Source organism: Pseudorca crassidens, chromosome 11 (genome assembly GCF_039906515.1).
Source record: "Pseudorca crassidens isolate mPseCra1 chromosome 11, mPseCra1.hap1, whole genome shotgun sequence".
Lineage (NCBI taxonomy): Eukaryota > Metazoa > Chordata > Mammalia > Artiodactyla > Delphinidae > Pseudorca > Pseudorca crassidens.
In genome coordinates, this window is record NC_090306.1 from 89136218 (window position 1) to 89157806 (window position 21589).

General features: G+C 37.5%; 1 protein-coding gene and 1 pseudogene across 4 annotated transcripts in view; one reads left to right on the forward strand and one right to left on the reverse strand.

Moving 5' to 3' along the window:
• Nucleotides 1-1354: 1354 nt before the first annotated feature.
• Nucleotides 1355-21589, reverse strand: part of SLC41A2 (solute carrier family 41 member 2) — a 132385-nt gene continuing 112150 nt past the window's right edge. For all 4 annotated transcript variants that reach the window (XM_067697804.1, XM_067697803.1, XM_067697802.1 and 1 more), the window contains exon 11: nt 1355-4756. In XM_067697804.1, coding sequence (XP_067553905.1) covers nt 4571-4756 — 186 coding nt within the window. In that variant the 3' untranslated portion in view covers nt 1355-4570. The remainder of the gene's footprint in view (nt 4757-21589) is intronic.
• Nucleotides 9837-10434, forward strand: LOC137202692 (large ribosomal subunit protein uL23 pseudogene; annotated as a pseudogene).

The following is a 21589-nucleotide window of genomic DNA, read 5'->3' on the forward strand; positions in this document are numbered from 1 at the left end:
TTTCTTCCAGGTTGTCCATTTTATTGGCACAAAGCTGCTTGCAGTAGTCTCTTATGATCCCTTGTATTTCTGTGGTTTCAGTTGTAACTTCTCCTTTTTCATTTCTAATTTTATTGATTTAAGCCATCTCCATTTCTTTTCTTCATGAGTCTGGCTAAAGGTTTATCAATTTTATTTTTTCAAAGAACCAGCTTTTAGTTTCATTGACCTTTTCTATTGTTTTCTTCATTTCTATTTCATTTATTTCTGCTCTGATATTTATGATTTCTTTCCTTCTACTAACTTTGGGTTTTGTTTGTTCTTCTTTCTGTAGTTGCTTTAGGTGTAAGGTTATGTTTTTCTTGTTTCCTGAGGTAAGACTGTATTGCTATAAACTTTCCGTTTAGAACTGCTTTTGCTGCATCCCACAGGTTTTGGATCGTTGTGTTTTCATTTTCATTTGTCTCTAAGCATTTTTTGATTTCCTCTGTGATTTCTTCAGTGATCTATTGGTTGTTTAGTATGGAAATACAAATGTGGAACTCGGGTGAGAGTCTAGACTGAGAAATTTAGGAATAATAGGTATAGATGGCATTTGAAACAATGAGATAGGTGAGGTCACCTAGGGATAAAAAATAGAGAAATGGTAATAAAAACTGAGCTGTAGGTCATTCCAACACTTAGAGATTGAGAGGTGGAGGAACCACCAGCAAGACAGAGAGGAGGCTTCCAGCGGTGCAGAAAAGAAAGCAAAAGGCAGATGTTTTTGTAAGCCAAGTGAAGAAAGTATTTCAAGGAGGAAGGAGACTCTGTCATATACCTTTAGAGGCTGAGTAAGATGAGGATTTTTATTGAGAACTGATCTCTGGATTTGCAACATGGAGACTGCTGGTGACCCTGACGGGGGTACTTTCAGTAAAGTGGTGGGGACAAAAGCCTGATCTCCCAGAGAGTGAAGTGATTAGAGAAATAGAGGAGGCTGCTGGGCAGTTGAGGGTTAACTTGATGTCTGAGGTTATGAATGTAAAGATCTGTCCTAGCAGTCATGGGTTCTTCATGAACCATATTCAGCTGTTTAAATGTAGGCAAAGGATAGGCAGAGAGCTGTATTTAACCAGAGCTGTCCAGTAAGTATGAAGGAGGCAGCTGAGGATGTATTGGTTGATGGGCCAAAGAACCTAAGCTGAATAATGAGGAGAGAACCTAACAGTGAAAAAGTGGTAAAGCAATGGAGTGGAGCTCTAGGTATGGTCAAAGCCCAATTTATTATGCTCATAAACACAACGTATATACACGGACCACCCAGTCTCTTCTGGGTGAGTTCCACACAGGCTCAGTGTTCATCTGGTTTATCAAGAAGTAAGTACAACAAGGCTGGGTAAATACATCTTAAATTTTATTATTTGGTTTACAACAATTCAGAGATGGCAGATGCCTTTTATAAATGGGTATACTATACTAGAGCTATATTATAAGGCAAGGAAGCCCAATTACTGAAAGGCCCTTCAAAATGTACTTCACTTGGCTACATCATTGATAGTCTACGTCGTGGAATTTTTGATGTCTCCCAGAAGATACATTACCATCAGTTTCTATTGTATTAGGTTCTAAGAAACTTTATTTTTTAAAGAAAAAAATGATTGTAGGGAAAAATAAAAAATGTCTTTGAAAAGACTATCTGTATTTAAATAAAGTGCCTAATAAATTCGTGAAGGGAAGAAGTTCAGAAAGCAAACTTACGTTGTATAAAAATAAATATTGTGAATTCGCTGTATGTAAGACTGATAATAAATGATTTTTGTGGGTAGGCAAAGTTATCTTATTGGTTCCATACTTATGTGAAGGCTTTCAAAAAACCGGTAAAATTTTTTAAAAGGAATTTAAACCTCTTTTATAAATTAATTCAGCTGATTGGTGACTGATTTTTCCATGTCTTTATTTTTTTTCCCATTACATGTCTTTTAGACATTTTGTTGCTGTAACCAAGATTGGGTAGCAAAAGAGAGAGGGGACAGAACTCATATCAGTCATCCTAGTTATCTATTAGCATCTCATGGAAAATGGCTAGATCTGGGAAGGGTGGTGGCAATTAAATATTCTATGAAATAAGGCATTGTTTTTTTCTTCCAAAGTATTCATTTATCTTTGATTTCCTTGGTCTTAGGAACTTGAATAATTTAGAGTTGGCTATACTTACCATCAAGATATATTAAATGAAGATTTCCCTGTCTGAAATTGGAGAGATGTAGCAATACTCTATTCTACTTTAGAAAATCCTGTTTCTCTAGTTGATTTCCTCTCAGTTAATGAGTTAGGTACTCTTGGTACATTTGGAGGGTCACAGAAATAGCACTGGCTTAGGAGACTGGAGACCTGTACTTAATCACAATGTGGGTACTCTGTAGCTGTGCAACATTGAAAACGTACCTTCTCTGATTTTCAGTTTCTTCTGCTGTAAAATAGAGATAGGAATATCTACCTGACCTATTTCACATGTACTGTTGTGAGTACTAAATAATACATGTATTTGAATGTGTTTTGGAATATGTAATGCACTAAAGTTGTTGGTAAATGCTTTAAAAATGTGGTTTGCTGTGCACTTGTTTAGGTTAAAAAAATGAAAATAGAAATCACTGGGAAACATAAATCCTTCTGAATCATATAGCCCAAATGTAAATAAGTAATTTACAAATGCTTTACAATAAAATCAAATTATTCATGGATATTTTAAAAATAAAAAATCTTGCAGCTAAATATTCATCAACTTAATCATTCTTTCTTTTATAAGAATGTTCACTATGTGACAATATAACTCTCCAAAGGAGAAATTCTATAATTAGTTCAGTTCTCTGCCTCAGCAGCTTCATTATAAGGCAGAAGAGTGGAATAAAGTTTCAAAATAAGCACAAATATATAACTCTAAACCACAGTCCCCTTATTTTAAAGAGCTTAATAGGAACACTTCCCCCAATATATTTATAAACAACCTACCACTTATATAATGTTAACACTAATTGACAACTTAAACCACACGATCAAAGTCGATGTGCATTTCTTCTTCCCTTTATCAGTTAAATTATTAAATATCTGACAGTCTTGAGAGATTCCACTGCATTTTTTAAAAAATGAACTATATGTAATATAAAAATGCTTACCTATTGAATGACTAAGGTGTTGGTCAAGTGTTCAGAATACAATCAGAGTTTTAGAAAAATATTTGAGAAACATAGCAGTGTACCTGATAGTCTCCCACGTAGAAGTCAGCCTGTGCAAACAGATGATGTGCACAGGCATGAAAAATAACCAAAGTAACCCCACCGATTTCTCCTTTAAAATGGTAAGCCTACCAGTTTCAATCGAGTTCTTAAGAGGAGCGAATGAATCATTTGCTCATTCTAAATCTTATGACAGCTTGGTTATATTAAATGGTACAGTTTTTTTTAATGAAAAGAAAGTATTAATTATAAGGTAGGTAACAAATACTAAATTCTGGCCAGTAGCAAAATTTTGGCACCGCATGACAAAAGCATACCAGTAAAATGCGCTGAAGAATCACCACAGAACGCTAATATCCCACTATGATCTTGCTATCAACAATTTTTAGCAAAGATTTAGCTCTCCATCAAAAGCTTCTGTCTCTCTCTTTCACACCACACACACACACACATACACACACACACAAGCACGCACGATTTCTCACACCATCTTGTTTCTACAAACACAGCTCAGGTTATCTTATTTTGGACTATTAAGTCTTCAGAAAAAGATCAACATTCTTTCAACAAATCAATGATCAAAAATGACCCACTGATGGGACGTCCATGGCGGTCCAGTGGTTAGCACTCTGAGCACGGGTTTGATCCTTGGTTGGGCAACTAAGAGCCCGCATGCCACATGGCATGGCCAAAAAAAAAAAAAAAAAAAAAGACCCATTGCTTTCATTAAAGGCCATTCTGTGTTTAAAGGGTAGCCTGCCGAGAACTTGCAGAGTTGAAATTAAATTAGCATCAGCACAGGGATTCATAAAAACAGGTAAAAGTGAGTTTATCTCATACTCAGCAGAACATATTGAGGTCAGGTTAGGAGCAAAGTAATTGGTAAATGGATCCTCAGCTGGCAGAGAGGTGGGCATAGTTAGAACTGTTACAAGCTTGGTTGGGCTCCTTTCATTTTAAAGTCTGCTTTGCAGTACAACACATCTGTGAGACAAGAAAGGCTAAACCAGAACTCTGTTTCCTTTAACGTGGCATTATGAGTTAAACAGTAATACATTACATTTCTGCTACGTCTGTGGTCTTAAAATTATTCATTGTAAACATCCTATATTCTTTCCTATTTATTTCAGAGCTTGAGTCTATGTCTATGTCAAATTATCATTTATTCTATGAAAAGCAGCACAAATACTGTTCATTCTGGTTTCAGCACAAATTCTTTAAAAATAAAATGTTAAGGCCATTTAATGGAATCAGGGCCAACTGAAGATTACCCTCGCAGAAGACAAACTACTGAAATAAAATTTTTGAAAAAGAGCTATAAGTGGTTGTCTTTGTGTTTTCCTTCTTGGTAACTTGAGGGCGGTTTGTAGGATTTATTAGTCTCCAACATCTCCATCTCGATCTCCGATAAGCCAAAGAAAATGAAAACTTAAGGCTAACAAGGCTGTCCCGAGCAGATCACCCAGTGCCGTCAGATAGGGGATGGAGAAGCTATCCGGGTCCTTTCCTTTCCTCCAGAAATGATGGACCATCCAGTCAGCAATCCACAGCAAGGTAAACACCTAGAAGAGAGCACCAAAGGTTACTCCTGTCGCCTGGACAGTCCTAGCCCAGTAAACACGGCCATAAGCCTAAGCCACTGCTCTCTGAAGGGAACAGAATGCGTCTAAGTCAAGAACCTCACTGGAAAAGAAGAAAGAGTTAATTGACAGTAACATTTTCTTTTCACAGGAAAATACTATGTATTGCTGCAATTAATATTTTTCTTCCACTTGTCACATATATCTTCTCATTTTCTTCTAGCCTTCCCCAAACCACCATGTTCCTTATATTTAATAGTATTGTACATTTTGCCAAACCACTGTTGTTTCAACTTCTTCCTATATGATAAATCTGTGAAGAAAGAAGAAGACATACGAAGAAGGAAATAAAAATAAGGAATAACATTCTCCTATTGCAGGTACAATCAAATAAAATAAAGATGGAGAACCGACCGTTTACTTACTAATTATAAGGCCATTGGTGGCTTGTCAAGGAAAACTTCGTTTCAATGGTAAGAACAGTCACCAGAAGGTAAGGGCACTGAGGAATGACTTGTTGATACAGATACAGATATATTTATAGATAGGTAGGGTCAAAATATTTCAAAGGGCTATTCAAACACTAAGGTGATATAAGTAAGTATTTTCTAGGATATCAGGAATATTAAGACCTTTGTAATGCTTTGAATTTTGGGATCAGATAAATGCTTTTTTTCTTTCATCCTTTTAGAGTAAGAGGATTCTCTAGTTTTCAAACACCTGAAGTATTAAAAGGGATTTGGGATTAGAGAGGTTAATATTCACTGGTTTGGGACAAGTTGGCAAATACAGGATACTGGTTAAGAGCGTATTTCTATACCCGCTGGCTAACTATAGGCAAGTTACTTAACCTCTCTATGTCTCTAAATGAACATTAGAGATGATAATGGCATCTACTCTCATGAGCATGTTGTGAGGATTAAATAATAGACTGAGTAATTCAGTGCCTGGCACACGATACACTTTCAACAGACGTCTGCCATTAGTTGATTTTAACCGTGTCATTGCTATTACTTTGCCATTTGTGGTAGTGAGAACACTGGTACGTATAGGAGGAAGCCCGCCTAGGTCTAGCCGAGCCCAGGGCCTGTGACCTTTTACTACTCTGACAAGTAGGCCATGAAGGTGAGGTGTCTGCCTTGGGTTCCAAACTTCTGTGCTGTGGTTTAGCTCTGACACGTTTACCAGGAAGGACGGTGGCTTGTCCAAGCTGAGAGCCATATACTTAATCCAAAGGAGGGAACTTCACATGTCTTTGGACATCGGTCAGAGAGAGAGGTTGTACTTTAAGTCCTGTTTTCTTTTGTATGAGGCTGGTTCTTCCTTAGTGTTTCATGGCAAAGACTGTTTTGGAATCATATTGTCCTGTTCTTCAGGACAATCTGTTTTGCGTGTGGAGGAAGCATGGAATGTTAGAAATAATTCTGGATTTGGAAGTCATAAGATCTGGATTTGATTTCCACTTTGGCCATTTATCAGCTATATGACTCTGGGCAAGCTTCTTACCATTAACCCTCAATTTCCTCATTTGAGGAGAACAAAACCAAAACGGGCCTCATATCTGCCACACTTACTTTGAGATAATTAATAAGAGCCTCAGTTTAGGAAGATGAAGAGAAACGTAAAAAGGCAGCACAGTCTCAAGTTACATTAATAAAAGCATAGTGTACAGACCGAGAGAGTGTCACCCACTGGACCCTGGATGGGTCAGGCCACAACTCGGCAGTGTGTTAGGAACTTGTTCACCCCTGTGCTTCCAGCACCTAGCAGAGTGACTAGCTCACAAAGTAGACCCTTGATATCTGATTGAGGGCATAAAAATCAGCGGGAGACAAGGTCATTCATATAAGAGACTCCTATGAGAACAAGAACTGTTTGTCCTGGGCAAGGAGGGCAGGAGATGTAAACTTAAGAAGGTTATTGTGTCAAGAGACACTGGCTTATAACACACAGTGTCATAGGGTAGAGTTTTAGGGTAAAGGGCAAAAGTTACCAAAACAACTTAAAAAAAAAAAGCAATTTGGGCTGTCTATATCTGTAACAAATTATGTAGTAAACTCTGTATTACTGGAGTATATGAAGATTCAATAAAGAAATTTTTTGATTGTGTGAGTAATACGTGCTGGAGGAAACAAAATTTTTAAAGAGAATGAGGGTAGCTATTTTCTCTGGGATTGGCAGGAAATACAAACAAATCCATATTGTATATTTTTTATAACATTATGTATTTATATATTAATAATATGAGTATATTTATATAAATTTATATAACATACATCATACATATGTGATATATAATTTACTAATTCGTGGTATAACATTTACACTGAATGGGAGATTTGTCTAGAACGGGGGTTGGCAAACTATAGCCCATGGCCCAAATTCAACCTGCTGCCTGTTTTTTGTAAATAAAATTTTATTGGAACACAACTCTACCCGTTTGCTTACTTATTGTGTATTTAGTCTATTATTTAATCCTCACAACCTTCTTATTAAGTAGGTACTGTTATCATCTCTAATGTTCACTTGGAGAAGGTGAGTCAGAGAGGGTAAGAAACCTGTTTTAGTACTACGATGACAGAATTATGTAGTTGGGACAGAGACCATATGGTCCACAAACACAAAACAGAATTAAAATGGCATCCTTACCTCATACTCCCAAATAAATTCCAGGTAAAGACAAATATAAAAAGCAATACTTGGACTTCCCTTGTAGCACAGTGGTTAAGAATCCACCTGCTAATGCAGGGGACACAGGTTCGAGCCCTGGTCTGGGAAGATCTCACATGCCGTGGAGCAACTAAGTCCATGCACCACAACTACTGAGCCTGTGCTCTAGAGCCCACAAGCCACAACTACTGAGCCCGCGCACCTAAAGCCCGGGCTCTGCAGTAAGAGAAGCCACCATAATGAGAAGCCTGCGCACCGCAACGAAGAGTAGCCCCCACTCGCTGCAACTAGAGAAAGCCCGCGTGCAGCAATGAAGACTCAACGCAGCCAAAAATAGATAAATAAATAAATTTATTAAAAAATAAAAACAATATCTGCCTAGGCATATCTTACCAAAAAAAAAGCAATACTCAAAAAGTTTTATAAGAAAATGTAAGAGAAGGTCTTTAAGACCTTGATGTAGGGAATGATTTCATAAATAAAATGCATAATATATTAAAGGAACTGTTTATAACTTACATTAAAGATTCCTGTGGTTCAATAAATACCATAAATAAAAGTTAAAAATCATGCCCCAGGCTTGGAAAAAAATCTCTTCACTACACATAACTGACAAAAAAATTAGTATTCAAATACTAAGAGAATATCCAGAGAACTCCTACAGTTCATTAGAAAAAGAAACAATTCAACAGAATAGAAGAGGAAACCTAAAGCTCTAATAAACATATGAAAAGATGCCCAACCTCACTAATAATATGGGGATGCAAATTAAAACCACACTAAACTCCATTTCATATCCATCTGACTGACAGAAATCACCTTTTAAACAACAATAATAGTGAACATTGTTTTTGAAATGGCACTTTATGGGGCCATGCGGTATTCAAAGAGGTTAACGTGTATGAACTGATTTAATTTTCAAAACATCTCTGTAAAATGCTATCGATTTTTACTATCCCTCTTTGAGGTATGAGGAAACAAAGGCATTTATAGAGTATGAGAAGTCTGCCCAAGATCACGCAGCTCATAGGGAGTCAGGCTCAAACTCATCCACTCAAGTTTAGTCTAACACTAAAGCCCAAGTTCTCATCCATCAGTGAAGTACATTGTCTTGGTAAAAAAGAACTCCACATTGGCAACATGCACAATTATTAATACTCTGGAGAGCAATGCGGCACTGCGTGTTAAGTGTGAAGATGTGCAGTTCCTTAGTTCAGCAATTCCACTAGAAACAATGATTTTTTCCCCTCTTGCAACCCTAAGAGGATAAAACTATGTAGGCTAGAGGAGGCTAGCCTAAGGGGCTCTGCTGGGCCCAGGTCCCATGTGACTACCCAAGGACCAGGAAGATCAATATCTTGGTGTACTGTATGCATGCATACTAAGAGAGATGTGCAAGGATATTCACTGCATCACTGTTGTAAAAGCCGAAAATTGGAAATAAACTGAAATGTCTATTGAAACAAAAAGGGCTAAGTTAACTCTTAGGTCATACAACTGAACACTTATATAGAAGCTAAAATGAATGAAACAGAGGGACTTCCCTGGTGGCATAGTGGATGAGACTCTGCGCTTCCAATGCAGGGGGCACAGGTTCGACCCCTGGTCATGGAACTGGATCCCACATGCATGCTGCAACTAAGAGTTCTCATGCCACAACTAAGGAGCTGGCAAGCTCCAACTAAGGAGCCCTGGAGCTGCAACTAAGGAGCTGGCAAGCCACCACTAAGGAGCCCATGTGCTGCAACTAACACCTGGTGCAACCATATAAATAAATATTTGAAAAATAAATAAATAAAATGAATGAAAAAGCTACATGAATTAATATGAGTATGTCTCAAAAGCGTAAGGCTGAATGAAAAAAGCAGTACAAATAAATGATTCTAATAAGGTTTATAAATATTAAAAATACGTTATTTATAGATACACACATCTGTAGCAATAGTATAAAAACATGCATGGCAACGATACATACCAATTTAGAATGCTAATAACTGCTAGGAAGAGAATGAAATAAGACCAGGAAGGGATATCTAGGAGGCACCAACCATAGGTATGACGTATTTTTATTGAGCATTTTGAAATAGTTGCTTAAATAATTTGCTAATGGTTGATAAAGCTGGGTGGTAATTACATGGTTATCTTATTTTCTATCATTTCCTGTACATTTGTGTTTCGTAATACAAAGTGTAAGCAGCTGGGGCAGCGGCAACTCACTGACCAGGGCTGCCTGGGCTACTACTTAAATACCTACCCAGGGGGATGCCTGAGAAAGGAAGGCAGTAAGTGTGCCCTGCAGAATCCATGACAAGCTTGGACTTGTAAGGACCAAGTAGCGCTGAGGCTAACACCAAAGGATTATTTTAAAGTCTGTGAATGACTTTTCACGAAGATGGCGCCGCAGGGGAAGAAGGAAGCCCCTGACCTCCCAAAGCTGAAGCCAAAACAAAGGCTTTGAAGGCCAAGAAAGCAGTGTTGAAAGGCATCCACAGCAACAAAAAAAGATCTGGATGTCATCCGCCTTCTGATGGCCCAAAACACTGTGGCTCAGGAAGCAGCCCACATATCCTCAGAAGAGCGCCCCTAGGAGAAACAAGCTTGACCACTACGCCATCACCAAGTTGCCCCTCACGACTGAGTCAGCCATAAAGAAAACAGAAGACAGTAACACGCTGGGGTTCACTGTGGACGTCAAGGCCAACAAGCACCAAATTAAACAGGCTGTGAAGAAGCTCTATGACGCTGACGTGGCGAACGTCAACACCCTGATCAGGCCTGATGGAGAGAAGAAGGCATATGTTTGACTGGCTCCTGACTACGATGCTTTGGATGTTGCCAACAAAACTGGGATCATTCAAACTGTGTCCAGCTGGCTAATTCTAAATATAAAAGTTTTGACTATAAAAAAAATAAAAGTCTGTGAATGGAGTAAGCAAATGTCTGCCATCTCTCATCATTCTCTCAACTGCCCTGCCCAGGTGGGAGGATAAAGGGACGTATTCTAGAGAAACTGAATGGGAACGACTCAGGTCTCAAGGATACCAGACACTACGAGGTACTGGCAGAGGATGAGGATGAATTGGAAGTCTGCACAGTTAACAGTGGGATTCTTTCAGACCTTTATTTTGTTCCAAGAACAGAGGCAGGCGGGAGTATAACTCCCCAGAGAGGAGGTTAGATGTTCAAACTTGGAGGGCTCCCCGTGAAATGGCCAACTACCCCAGATCCTCCAACAGTAAAGTGCCCAGTCAACAGCCTTCTCCCACCTCCAAGCTACTTAACCTCTCCATGCCTCAGCTGCCTTCCTGTACAATAGGGAAAACAGTCCCTCTCTCATAGAGATGATGAGATGAGCATTGAACAGGGCAGAGCACTTAGAACAGTGCTGGACACATAGAAAGAACATAATAACTATTTGCTATGAATGAAAAGAAACCAGGTCATATATGAGTAACAAGAATCTGACTTTTCAACAGCTGCACTAGTAGAAAAGGGAGCAATACCTTCAAAATCCTGAGAGAAGAGTATTTCCAGTCTATAAGTCTGTGCCCAATTTATCAACTGAGTGTTGAGGGTAAACTATAGTCATCTTAAGACATGCAGGCACTCAGAAAAATTCTCCCATGTTCTCTTTGGAACTTTCTTGAAATGTTTTGATGCAAAATGAGGGAGAGAACCAAGAAAGAGAAAGACCTGAGATCCAGAAAATAGAAGTTCCAACCTAAGAGAGAGTGAGGGAAACGTCCAGGGGAAGAGCTGTGCAGTGGGCTGGCAACAGAGTCCAGACAGAGCTAGAGGGTGGACGGCTCTGGAAATGAAGTCCCAGGATAAAGGCAAATTGGTAAATTATCTGAAATAAGAGAGTTGGGGGAAGGGACTAATTATAGGTGGGTGATAGTTGTGATGGAACACTTGAAAAAAATTAAGGATAGGGCTTCCCTGGTGGTGCAGTGGTTGAGAGTCCACCTGCCGATGCAGGGGACACGGGTTTGTGCCCCGGTCCAGGAAGATCCCACATGCCACGGAGCGACTGGGCTCGTGAGCCATGGCCGCTGAGCCTGCGCGTCCGGAGCCTGTGCTCTGCAATGGGAGAGGCCACAACAGTGAGAGGCCCGTGTACCGAAAAAAAAAAAAAAAAGATACATGCACCCCTATGTTCACAGCGGCACTATTCACAATAGCCAAGATGTGGAAACAATCTAAATGTCCACTGACAGATGAATGATTAAATGCTCCAACCAAAAGACACAGACTGGCTGAATGGACATAAAAACACGACCCATATATATGCTGTCTACAAGAGACCCACTTCAGACCTAGGAACACATACAGACTGAAAGTGAGGGGATGGAAAAAGATATTCCATGCAAATGGAAATCAAAAGAAAGCTGGAGTAGCAATTCTCATATCAGAGAAAATAGGCTTTAAAATAAAGGCTATTACAAGAGACAAAGAAGGACACTACATAATGATCAAGGGATGAATCCAAGAAGAAGATATAACAATTGTAAATATTTATGCACCCAACATAGGAGCACCTCAGTACATAAGGCAAATGCTAACAGCCATAAAAGGGGAAATCGACAGTAACACAATCATGGTAGGGGACTTTAACACCCCACTTTCACCAATGGACAGATCATCCAAAATGAAAATAAATAAGGAAACACAAGCTTCAAATGATACATTAAACAAGCTGGACTTAATTGATATTTATAGGACATTCCATCCAAAAACAGCAGATTACACTTTCCTCTGAAGTGCTCATGGAACATTCACCAGGATCAATCATATCTTGGGTCACAAATCAAGCCTTGGTAAATTTAAGAAAATCGAAAGAGTATCAAGTATCTTTTCCAACCACAATGCTATGAGACTATATATCAATTACAGGAAACACACCTGTAAAAAATACAAACACATGGAGGCTAAACAATACACTACTTAATAACCAAGAGATCACTGAAGAAATCAAAGAGGAAATCAACAAATACCTAGAAACAAATGACAATGAAAACATGACGACCCAAAACCTATGGGATGCAGCAAAAGCAGTTCTAAGAGGGAAGTTTATAGCAATACAAGCCTACCTCAAGAAACAAGAAACATCTCAAATAAACAACCTAACCTTACACCTAAAGCAATTAGAGAAGGAAGAACCAAAAAACCCCAAGTTAGCAGAAGGAAAGAAATCATAAAGATCAGATCAGAAATAAATGAAAAACAAATGAAGAAAACAATAGCAAAGAACGATAAAACTAAAAGCTGGTTCTTTGAGAAGATAAACAAAATTGATAAACCATTAGCCAGACTCATCAAGAACAAAAGGGAGAAGACTCAAATCAATAGAATTAGAAATGAAAAAGGAGAAGTAACAACTGACACTGCAGAAATACAAAAGATCATAAGAGATTACTACAAACAACTATATGCCAATAAAATGGACTACCTGGAAGAAATGGACAAATTCTTAGAAAAGCACAACCTTCTGAGACTGAACCAGGAAGAAATAGAAAATATAAACAGACCAATCACAAGCACTGAAATTGAGACTGTGATTAAAAATTTTCCAACAAACAAAAGCCCTGGACCAGATGGCTTCACAAGCGAATTCTATCAAACATTTAGAGAACAGCTAACACCTATTCTTCTCAAACTCTTCCAAAATATAGCAGAGGGAGGAACACTCCCAAACTCATTCTACGAGGCCACCATCACCCTGATACCAAAACCAGACAAAGATGTCACAAAGAAAGCAAACTACAGGCCAATAAAACTGATGAATATAGATGCAAAAATCCTCAACAAAATACAGCAAACAGAATCCAGCAGCACATAAAAAGGATCATACACCATGATCTAGTGGGGTTTATCCCAGGAATGCAAGGATTCTTCAATATACACAAATCAATCAACGTGATAAACCATAGTAACAAATTAAAGGAGAAAAACCATATGATCATCGCAATAGATGCAGAAAAGGCTTTTGACAAAATTCAACACCCATTTATGATAAAAACCCTTCAGAAAGTAGGCACAGAGGGAACTTACCTCAACATAATAAAGGCCATATATGACAAACCCACAGCCAACATCATTCTCAGTGGTGAAAAACTGAAACCATTTCCATGAAGAACAGGAACAAGACACGGTTGCCCACTCTCACCACTATTATTCAACATAGTTTTGGAAGTTTTAGCCACAGCAATCAGAGTAAAAAAGGAAATAAAGGAATCCAAATCAGAAAAGAAGAAGTAAAGCTGTCACTGTTTGCAGATAACATGATACTATACATAGAGAATTCTAAAGACTCTACCAGAAAACTACTAGAGCTAATCAATGAATTTGGCAAAGTAGCAGGATACAAAATGAATGCTCAGAAATCTCTTGCATTCCTATACACTAATGAGGAAAAATCTGAAAGAGAAATTAAGGAAACACTCCCATTTACCGTTGCAACAAAAAGAATAAAATACCTAGGAATAGACCTACCTAAGGAGAGAAAAGACCTGTAGGCAGAAAACTATAAGACACTGATGAGAGAAATTAAAGATGATAGAAACAGATGGAGAGATATACCATGTTCTTGGATTGAAAAAATCAACATTGTGAAAATGACTCTACTACCCAAAGCAATCTATAGACTCAGTGCAATCCCTATCAAACTACCAATGGCATTTTTCACAGAACTAGAACAAAAAATTTCACAATTTGTATGGAAACACAAAAGACCCCGAATAGGCAAAGCAATCTTGAGAAAGAAAAACAAAGCTGGAGGAATCAGGCTCCCTGACTTCAGACTATACTCAAAGCTACAGTAATCAAGACAGTATGGTACTGGCACAAAAACAGAAATATAGATCAATGGAACAGGATAGAAAGCCCAGAGATAAACCCACACACATATGGTCACCTTATCTTTGATAAAGGAGGCAAGAACATACAATGGAGAAAAGACAGTCTCTTCAATAAGTGATGCTGGGAAGACTGGACAGCTACATGTAAAAGAATGAAATTAGAACACTTCCTAACACCATACACAAAAATAAACTCAAAATGGATTAAAGACCTAAATGTAAGGCCAGACACTATCAAACTCTTACAGGAAAACATAGGCAGAACACTCTATGACATAAATCACAGCAAGATCCTTTTTGACCCACCTCCTAGAGGAATGGAAATAAAAACAAAAATAAACAAATGTGACCAAATGAAACTTAAAAGCTTTTGCACAGCAAAGGAAACTATAAACAGGATGAAAAGACAACCCTCAGAATGGGAGAAAATATTTGCAAATGAAGCAACTGACAAAGGATTAATCTCTAAAATTTCAAGCAGCTCATGCAGCTCAATATCAAAAAAACAAACAATCCAATCCAAAAATGGGCAGAAGACCTAAATAGACATTTCTCCAAAGAAGATATACAGATTGCCAACAAACACATGAAAGAATGCTCAACATCACTAATCATTAGAGAAATGCAAACCAAACTACAATGAGGTATCACCTCACACCAGTCAGAAGAGTCATCATCAAAAAAAATCTACAAACAATAAATGCTAGAGAGGGTGTGGAGAAAAGGGAACCCTCTTGCACTGTTAGTGGGAATGTAAACTGATACAGCCACTATGGAGAATAGTATGGAGGTTCCTTAAAAAAACAGAACTACCATACGACCCAGCAATCCCACTACTGGGCATATTCCCTGAGAAAGCCATAATTCAAAAAGAGTCAGGTACCACAATGTTCTTTGCAGCACTATTTACAATAGCCAGGACATGGAAGCAACCTAAGTGTCCACTGACACATGAATGGATAAAGATGTGGCACATATATACAATGGAATATTACTCAGCCATAAAAAGAAATGAAATTGAGTTATTTGTAGTGAGGTGGATGGACCTAGAGTCTGTCATACAGAGTGAAGTAAGTCACGAAGTAAAAAACAAATACCGTATGCTAACACATACATGGAATCTAAGAAAGAAAGAAAAAAGGGTTCTGAAGAACCTAGGGGCAGGACAGGAATAAAGACACAGACGTAGAGAATGGACTTGAGGATATGGGGAGGGGGAAGGGTAAGCTGGGACGAAGTGAGAGAGTGGCATGGGCTTATATATACTACCAAATGTAAAATAGATAGCTAGTGGGAAGCAGCTGCATAGCACAGGGAGATCAGCTCCGTGCTTTGTGACCACCTAGAGGGGTGGGATAGGGAGGGTGGGAGGGAGGGAGACGCAAGAGGGAAGATATATGGGGATATGCGTATATGTATAGCTGATTCACTTTGTTATAAAGCAGAAACTAACACACCATTGTAAAGCAATTATACTCCAATAAAGATGTTAAAAATAAATGGATGAATTGATGTCTCCACAGTCTGTTTTAGCTCTAAAGTACAAGGGTAAGAAATCTGTGATCATAAACCACATAGTGATTGCTCTCCTTATCTCTGCATTTCTTCCTCCATCCCTCCCACATTCTTAGTCTCATAATTTAAGTTCCCTTCCCATGCAATTTCTTTTTAAAGGTATTGTGATGACTTAAAGGTCAAGCAGGTTTAAATTTATTATTTTTTTTTACAAGTTAACAAGGATATCAGTGTTTCCTTGGAACACTGTATAAATGAATTATTAAAAGCACAGTAAGTATCAGATACTTCTTAATGAAATATGCTTTATTTTCAAACTAAATGATTATTTAAGGAATGTATTCTCTTTTACTGGGAAAACACATCAAAAATCTAACCAAGCGTAGCCTGTATTTTACATGGTCTGTTTGTTTTTTATGAAATATGCACAACTTCTTTGGGTAAATATACCTCCTTAAAAGGCAACTTTGTTGCCCCAGCTAATTATGCATGTTCTAGATGTATTACTTGGAATTTAAATAAATATATAAAACACACGAATATATATTTGCTTTGGATGATTGATTCTCTCGGCCAGCTCCTTCTCTGAGCTAGAATCAACATTCCCATCTACTAGCATCCCTTCAATGCCCCATTGCCAGTAACAGCCTTGTGTATCATGTGATGAAAGATGATTTCTTTGGGAGAGGAATGCTTAGAAATACGATACAAATAAACACCAGGAATAGCAAATTAGTACATTTCTTCCTAAGCCTTACAAAAGCTGAATTCATTTTCCCTATAAAAATATGCTTCCCTAATCCAGTTTCCAGACTGCTAATGCTACTCATTAAAATCTAATATTTAAATGTCAGCTAAGAATTTAGGATTATCAGTCAACAGGAATTCAGTCTACTCCTGATATACAGATAAAATGTCTTTTCTTTGGCCTGAATTATTTTTGTGAGGTGGCAGGTGGGGGAAGGTAGGAAACAAACAAACCTTATTTCGAGGAGTCCCTAATAATCACCAAACTTCCCAAGGAGTCCATGGCACAAAAATGGTTAAGACTTTCTGTCCGAAAGAAACCCTCAGAATGTGTTCAGGAGACAATATAACAATACTCACAGTCTTGATTTTTAATAGCAAAAAACTACAAACAACCTAAAAGTCCATTAAAAGAAGAACAGATGAAAAAATCATGGAATATTTATACAACGGAATACTATATAACTAAAATACATGAACAACAGTTACCCATATGAATGAATCTCACATACAATGCTGAGCAAAAGAAGAAAGCCACTTAAACACAAATTCATTGATTCCATTTATAAATTTCAAAACCACGCAAAACTAAAACCATATATTTTTAGGTATCCAAATAAATGCATAATCATAGGGAAGAGCAAAAACTTTTTAGCCATACAATTCTGAATCAATAGTTTGCTTTGGGGAGGAGGGAGGAGCAGACAGGTAGCTTTAGAAGGTATAGGTACTAGGGTATTGGTAGTGTTATAATTCTTAAGCTGACTGGTGAGTGTCCTGGTGGTCACTGTATTATTACTCTTTATACCTTGTACGTGTCATTATTGTTTACCTATTCAATATTTAATATGCAATTAAAAATTTTTAAAGGGAATTCCCTGGTGGTCCAGTGGTTAGGACTTCACACTTCCTCTGCAAGGGGCACAGGTTCAATCCCTGGTCAGGGGACTAAGATCCTGCAAGCCGTGTGGCGTGGCCAAAAAAAAATTTTTTTTCTTAAATACAATAATTTTTGGCTGGGAGTTCATTAACCCTGGCCTAATGATCCTCCCTCATGTGACCATGTCATTCTGTTCCAATCATGCAAAGAACCAGTGATTGCCAATGTCACTTAGTATTGTGAAATGACAACCTGAAAATCAAGAAGAAAGTCAAACTGAAGACGTTTCTTAGTTTAGTAATAATAAGCAAAAAAGATGGAAATAAAACATATACAAACTGCTAGAGGAAACTAACATTTATTGACTATCTCTTACATGCTAAATAAAATTACTTTAATGCTGTTAATATCCATAGAATATTAAGGAAAGATGCAATCAGCAGAGATCAGGCCCTGAACAACTTAGGTGTTCCCTCTTCACCCTCTGCCTGTAGCCCAAAGATGGCTCTGCTTCTAACACCATCCCTTTTCAAGTAGGAAGACTTTGTTGCCCAGCAGAACATTTCACTGGAAAAAAGAATATTCATTCATTTAAAACTATTTATTGAATGCCTTTCTAATATATTACTCAAATTTGAGAAATAATTTTTTGAAGTAGCGCACCAAAATATTTGTGGTGGTGGTCTTGAGTATGGGGATTATGGACAATTTTACAATGATGAACATGTGTTGCTTTATGATAAGAAACAAAACTCAATAAACTAAAAAAAAATCCCCATAAAACAAGACCAAAAACCACTTCCTTTTCTAAGCTCAGCATGGAGGTCTGTTTTTTCCCTTTACTAGGTGAGATATCATCTCAGAGAACAGATTTAAAAGGATAACTTTGACATCTATAGGAATTTAGTAATGGATATTGCTAGAAAATGAAACTACCTGAAAAAAATTTTAATTGCAGGTAAAAGGAAAAGAGTCAGAAATACAGCTCTGAACTTCTTTGACATAAGTAAACAAACCCTGAAAAGAAGACAACTTATTTTTATGGGAGGGGATAAAAGTAAGGGGCAAAGAAATAACTGAGATATTTGAAACCTAGAAAATCAATCTTTTCTTGATATTAGAAGGGTCTACAGTCATTAGTTAGAGACAGAATATGGAGAAGAGCAGAGAATAGAACTGGATGTACAAAGGCAAGGAGCATGCTTAACTAATTAACATTTTAGAAGAAGCAGCTATGAGAAGTGACAAGTGTGAAAACACAGATATGATCAACCTGGACTGTAAGGTTTGAGATACAGTATCAGACAAGGATTCATAAATATAATTACTGCTGCTGTTGAAATGCTAGCACACTAAGAACTCTATGCTAAGCGTAGAGAATAAAAGGATGTTGATTTGGAATCACAGAGAGAAACACATCTACATTAGATTTGATTGTTTGGCATATTTATACCTGTAAAAGTACAAATACTCATGAAAGTGAGCTGAGATCTACATAAAGAAGAGAGTTTGCAATTAAAAATTTTTTAGAAAAGTTAAGGCTTAGAAGAGCAGCAAAAGAATAGACATATAAATCTATGGAAAAGAATACAATTTAGAAATAGACCCACATATAGTAAATTGGTTTTCGACAAACATACTAAGGTCACTGAAGGTGAGGAGGACAGTTTTCCCAACAAATGGTGCTGCAACAGCTGGGTATTCACATGGAAAAATATAAACCTCAATCTGTATTTCACGCCATATACAAAAATTAACTCAAAATGGATCAGAGATACAAATAAAAGCTAAAACCAGAATATTTCTAAAAGAAAATATCCCTAAAACTCTAGGGATTGGCAAACATTTCTTAGGACACGAAAAGCACTAACCATAAAGAAAAAATTGATAAACTGAACTTCATTAAAATTGAAACTTCTGCTATTAAAATATATGATTAAGAAAATGAAAAGACAGTGCACAGATTGGGAGAAAGTATTTCCAATGCCTATATCTGACAAAGGACTTGTATCCAGAATATATAAAGAACTCTTACAACTCAATACCAATTTAAAAAATGGACCTAAGATTTGAACTTCACAGAAGAAAGCATGAATGGCCAATAAATCCATGAAAAGATACTCCATACTATTAGTCATCAGGTAGCTGGAAATTATGATCACCATGAGATTACCACCAATACACCCACGGGAATGGGTAAAGGTAAAAAGACTGACAATACTAAGTGATGGTGAGGATGTGAGGCACATGAAACTCTCAAGCTAATGGTAAGGCAGATGGTATAATCACTTTGGAAAACAGCTTGGCAGTTTCTTATAAAGTTAAACAAGCATCTTCCATGCGATCCAGTAATTCTACTTCTGGGTATTTACCCAAGGAAAATAAAAACATATGTCTACACAGAGACTTGTACAGAGACTTGGATATACTCATCCAATAGAATGCTAAGGAGCAAAAATGAAACAAATTACTAATACATGTAACAATATGGATAAATTCCAAAAATATATGCTGAGTAAAACAAGGAAACAACAAAGAGTACATACTTAGGTTCATTTATATGAAATTCTAGAAAAGGGAAACCTAATTTATGGTGACAGAGAACTGATCAGTGGCTGCCTAGAGCCAGGGATGGATGGGAACTGACTGCAGAGAAGCAGGAGGGAGCTTCTTGGGGGTGAAGATAACGTTCTATACATTGACTGTGGTGGTGGTTATATGGTTGAACACATATGTCAAGACTCATCAAACTCCACACTTTACATGGGTGTATTTTACTGTATGTAAATTATATCTTAATGTTATTTTCCTTTAAATTGCTTTTGTAGGTTGGAGAGGTCATCTTTGTATGTCAAGTAGCAGTGGAGCACACAGGAGGGGTTTGACAAATATCTGTTGAGCTTTTGAACCTGTTTAGAAAGGGAATGCCTAAATATATACAAGGACTCTGGTAGAGTTTTCTTCCCAGCAACAGCCTAGAGCAGGAGTCAGCAAACTACAGCCTGTAGGCCAAATTTGGCCCACCACCTGCATGGCCCATAAGCTAAGAACGATTTTTACATTTTTAAATGGTTGAAAAAAATCAAAGGAAGAATAGGATTTTGTAACCTGTGAACATGATACAAAATCCAATTTTCAGTGTCCATAAGTAAAGTTTTTTGGGGACACAGCCACGTTCATTTATTTACATATTGTTTATGGCTGCTTTTGCGCTGTCTTGGCAGATTTGAGTACTTGTGACAGAGACCATATGGCCCGCAAGGCCTAAAATGTTGCTTACCTGGCCCATTACAGAAAAAGTTTGCTGATCCCTGCCCTAGTATAGAGCCTCTTCCCATCATCCTCCACTAATGAAATTACCAGGTTAAGTTCTTGACCCTTTTACTTATCCTGTGATGGAGTAGACATAACAAAGTCTTTGAAGTAATACAAATCTAAGTTCAAATTTTATCTACTACTTAACTACTTCTATTACTTGGGTAAATTTTTAACGCTTTCAGTTTTTATATTTGTCACTTGAGAAGTAGGGAAGACAATACATATCTCAGAGGACTGCTCAAAGGATTATATGAAATAATGTGAATAAAATACATATTGTCTGGCAGTTAATAGACATCATAAATATTAGTTCATATTGTTCTTCTAAATGAGCCATTTAAGAACAGTGGGTTGTCAAGTGGGGCAGAGGAAGAAAAAGAATCTGATCACCCACCAGAAGTTACTGTTCCCTACTTTGCCTCAGTTCTACTCTGGCAGAAGTTAGTTATCAACCTTCCTTTACATTTTTTTTTAAGCTCTTAATGCCTATTTCTATACTTAATATAAATGCAATCACGTATTATGCGCTCTTTTTGTGTCTGGCTTCAACCTTAGGTTTGTGGGATTCACAATATTGCTGTGAATATACTGTTGCATAAAGGTGTAGGTCATTCATTACCCTTGCCCGATTCATTGTGAAATACGTTTTATTTCATTGTGAAACTTTACTTTTTAAAATAACGTTAAAGTTTAGCATTCTGATCAAAAAGAATAAAATACCTAGGAATAAACCTACCTCAGGATGCAAAAGACCCGTACTCTGAACACTAAGATGCTGATGAAAGAAATCGAAGATGACACAAACAGAAGGAAAGATATATCATGTTC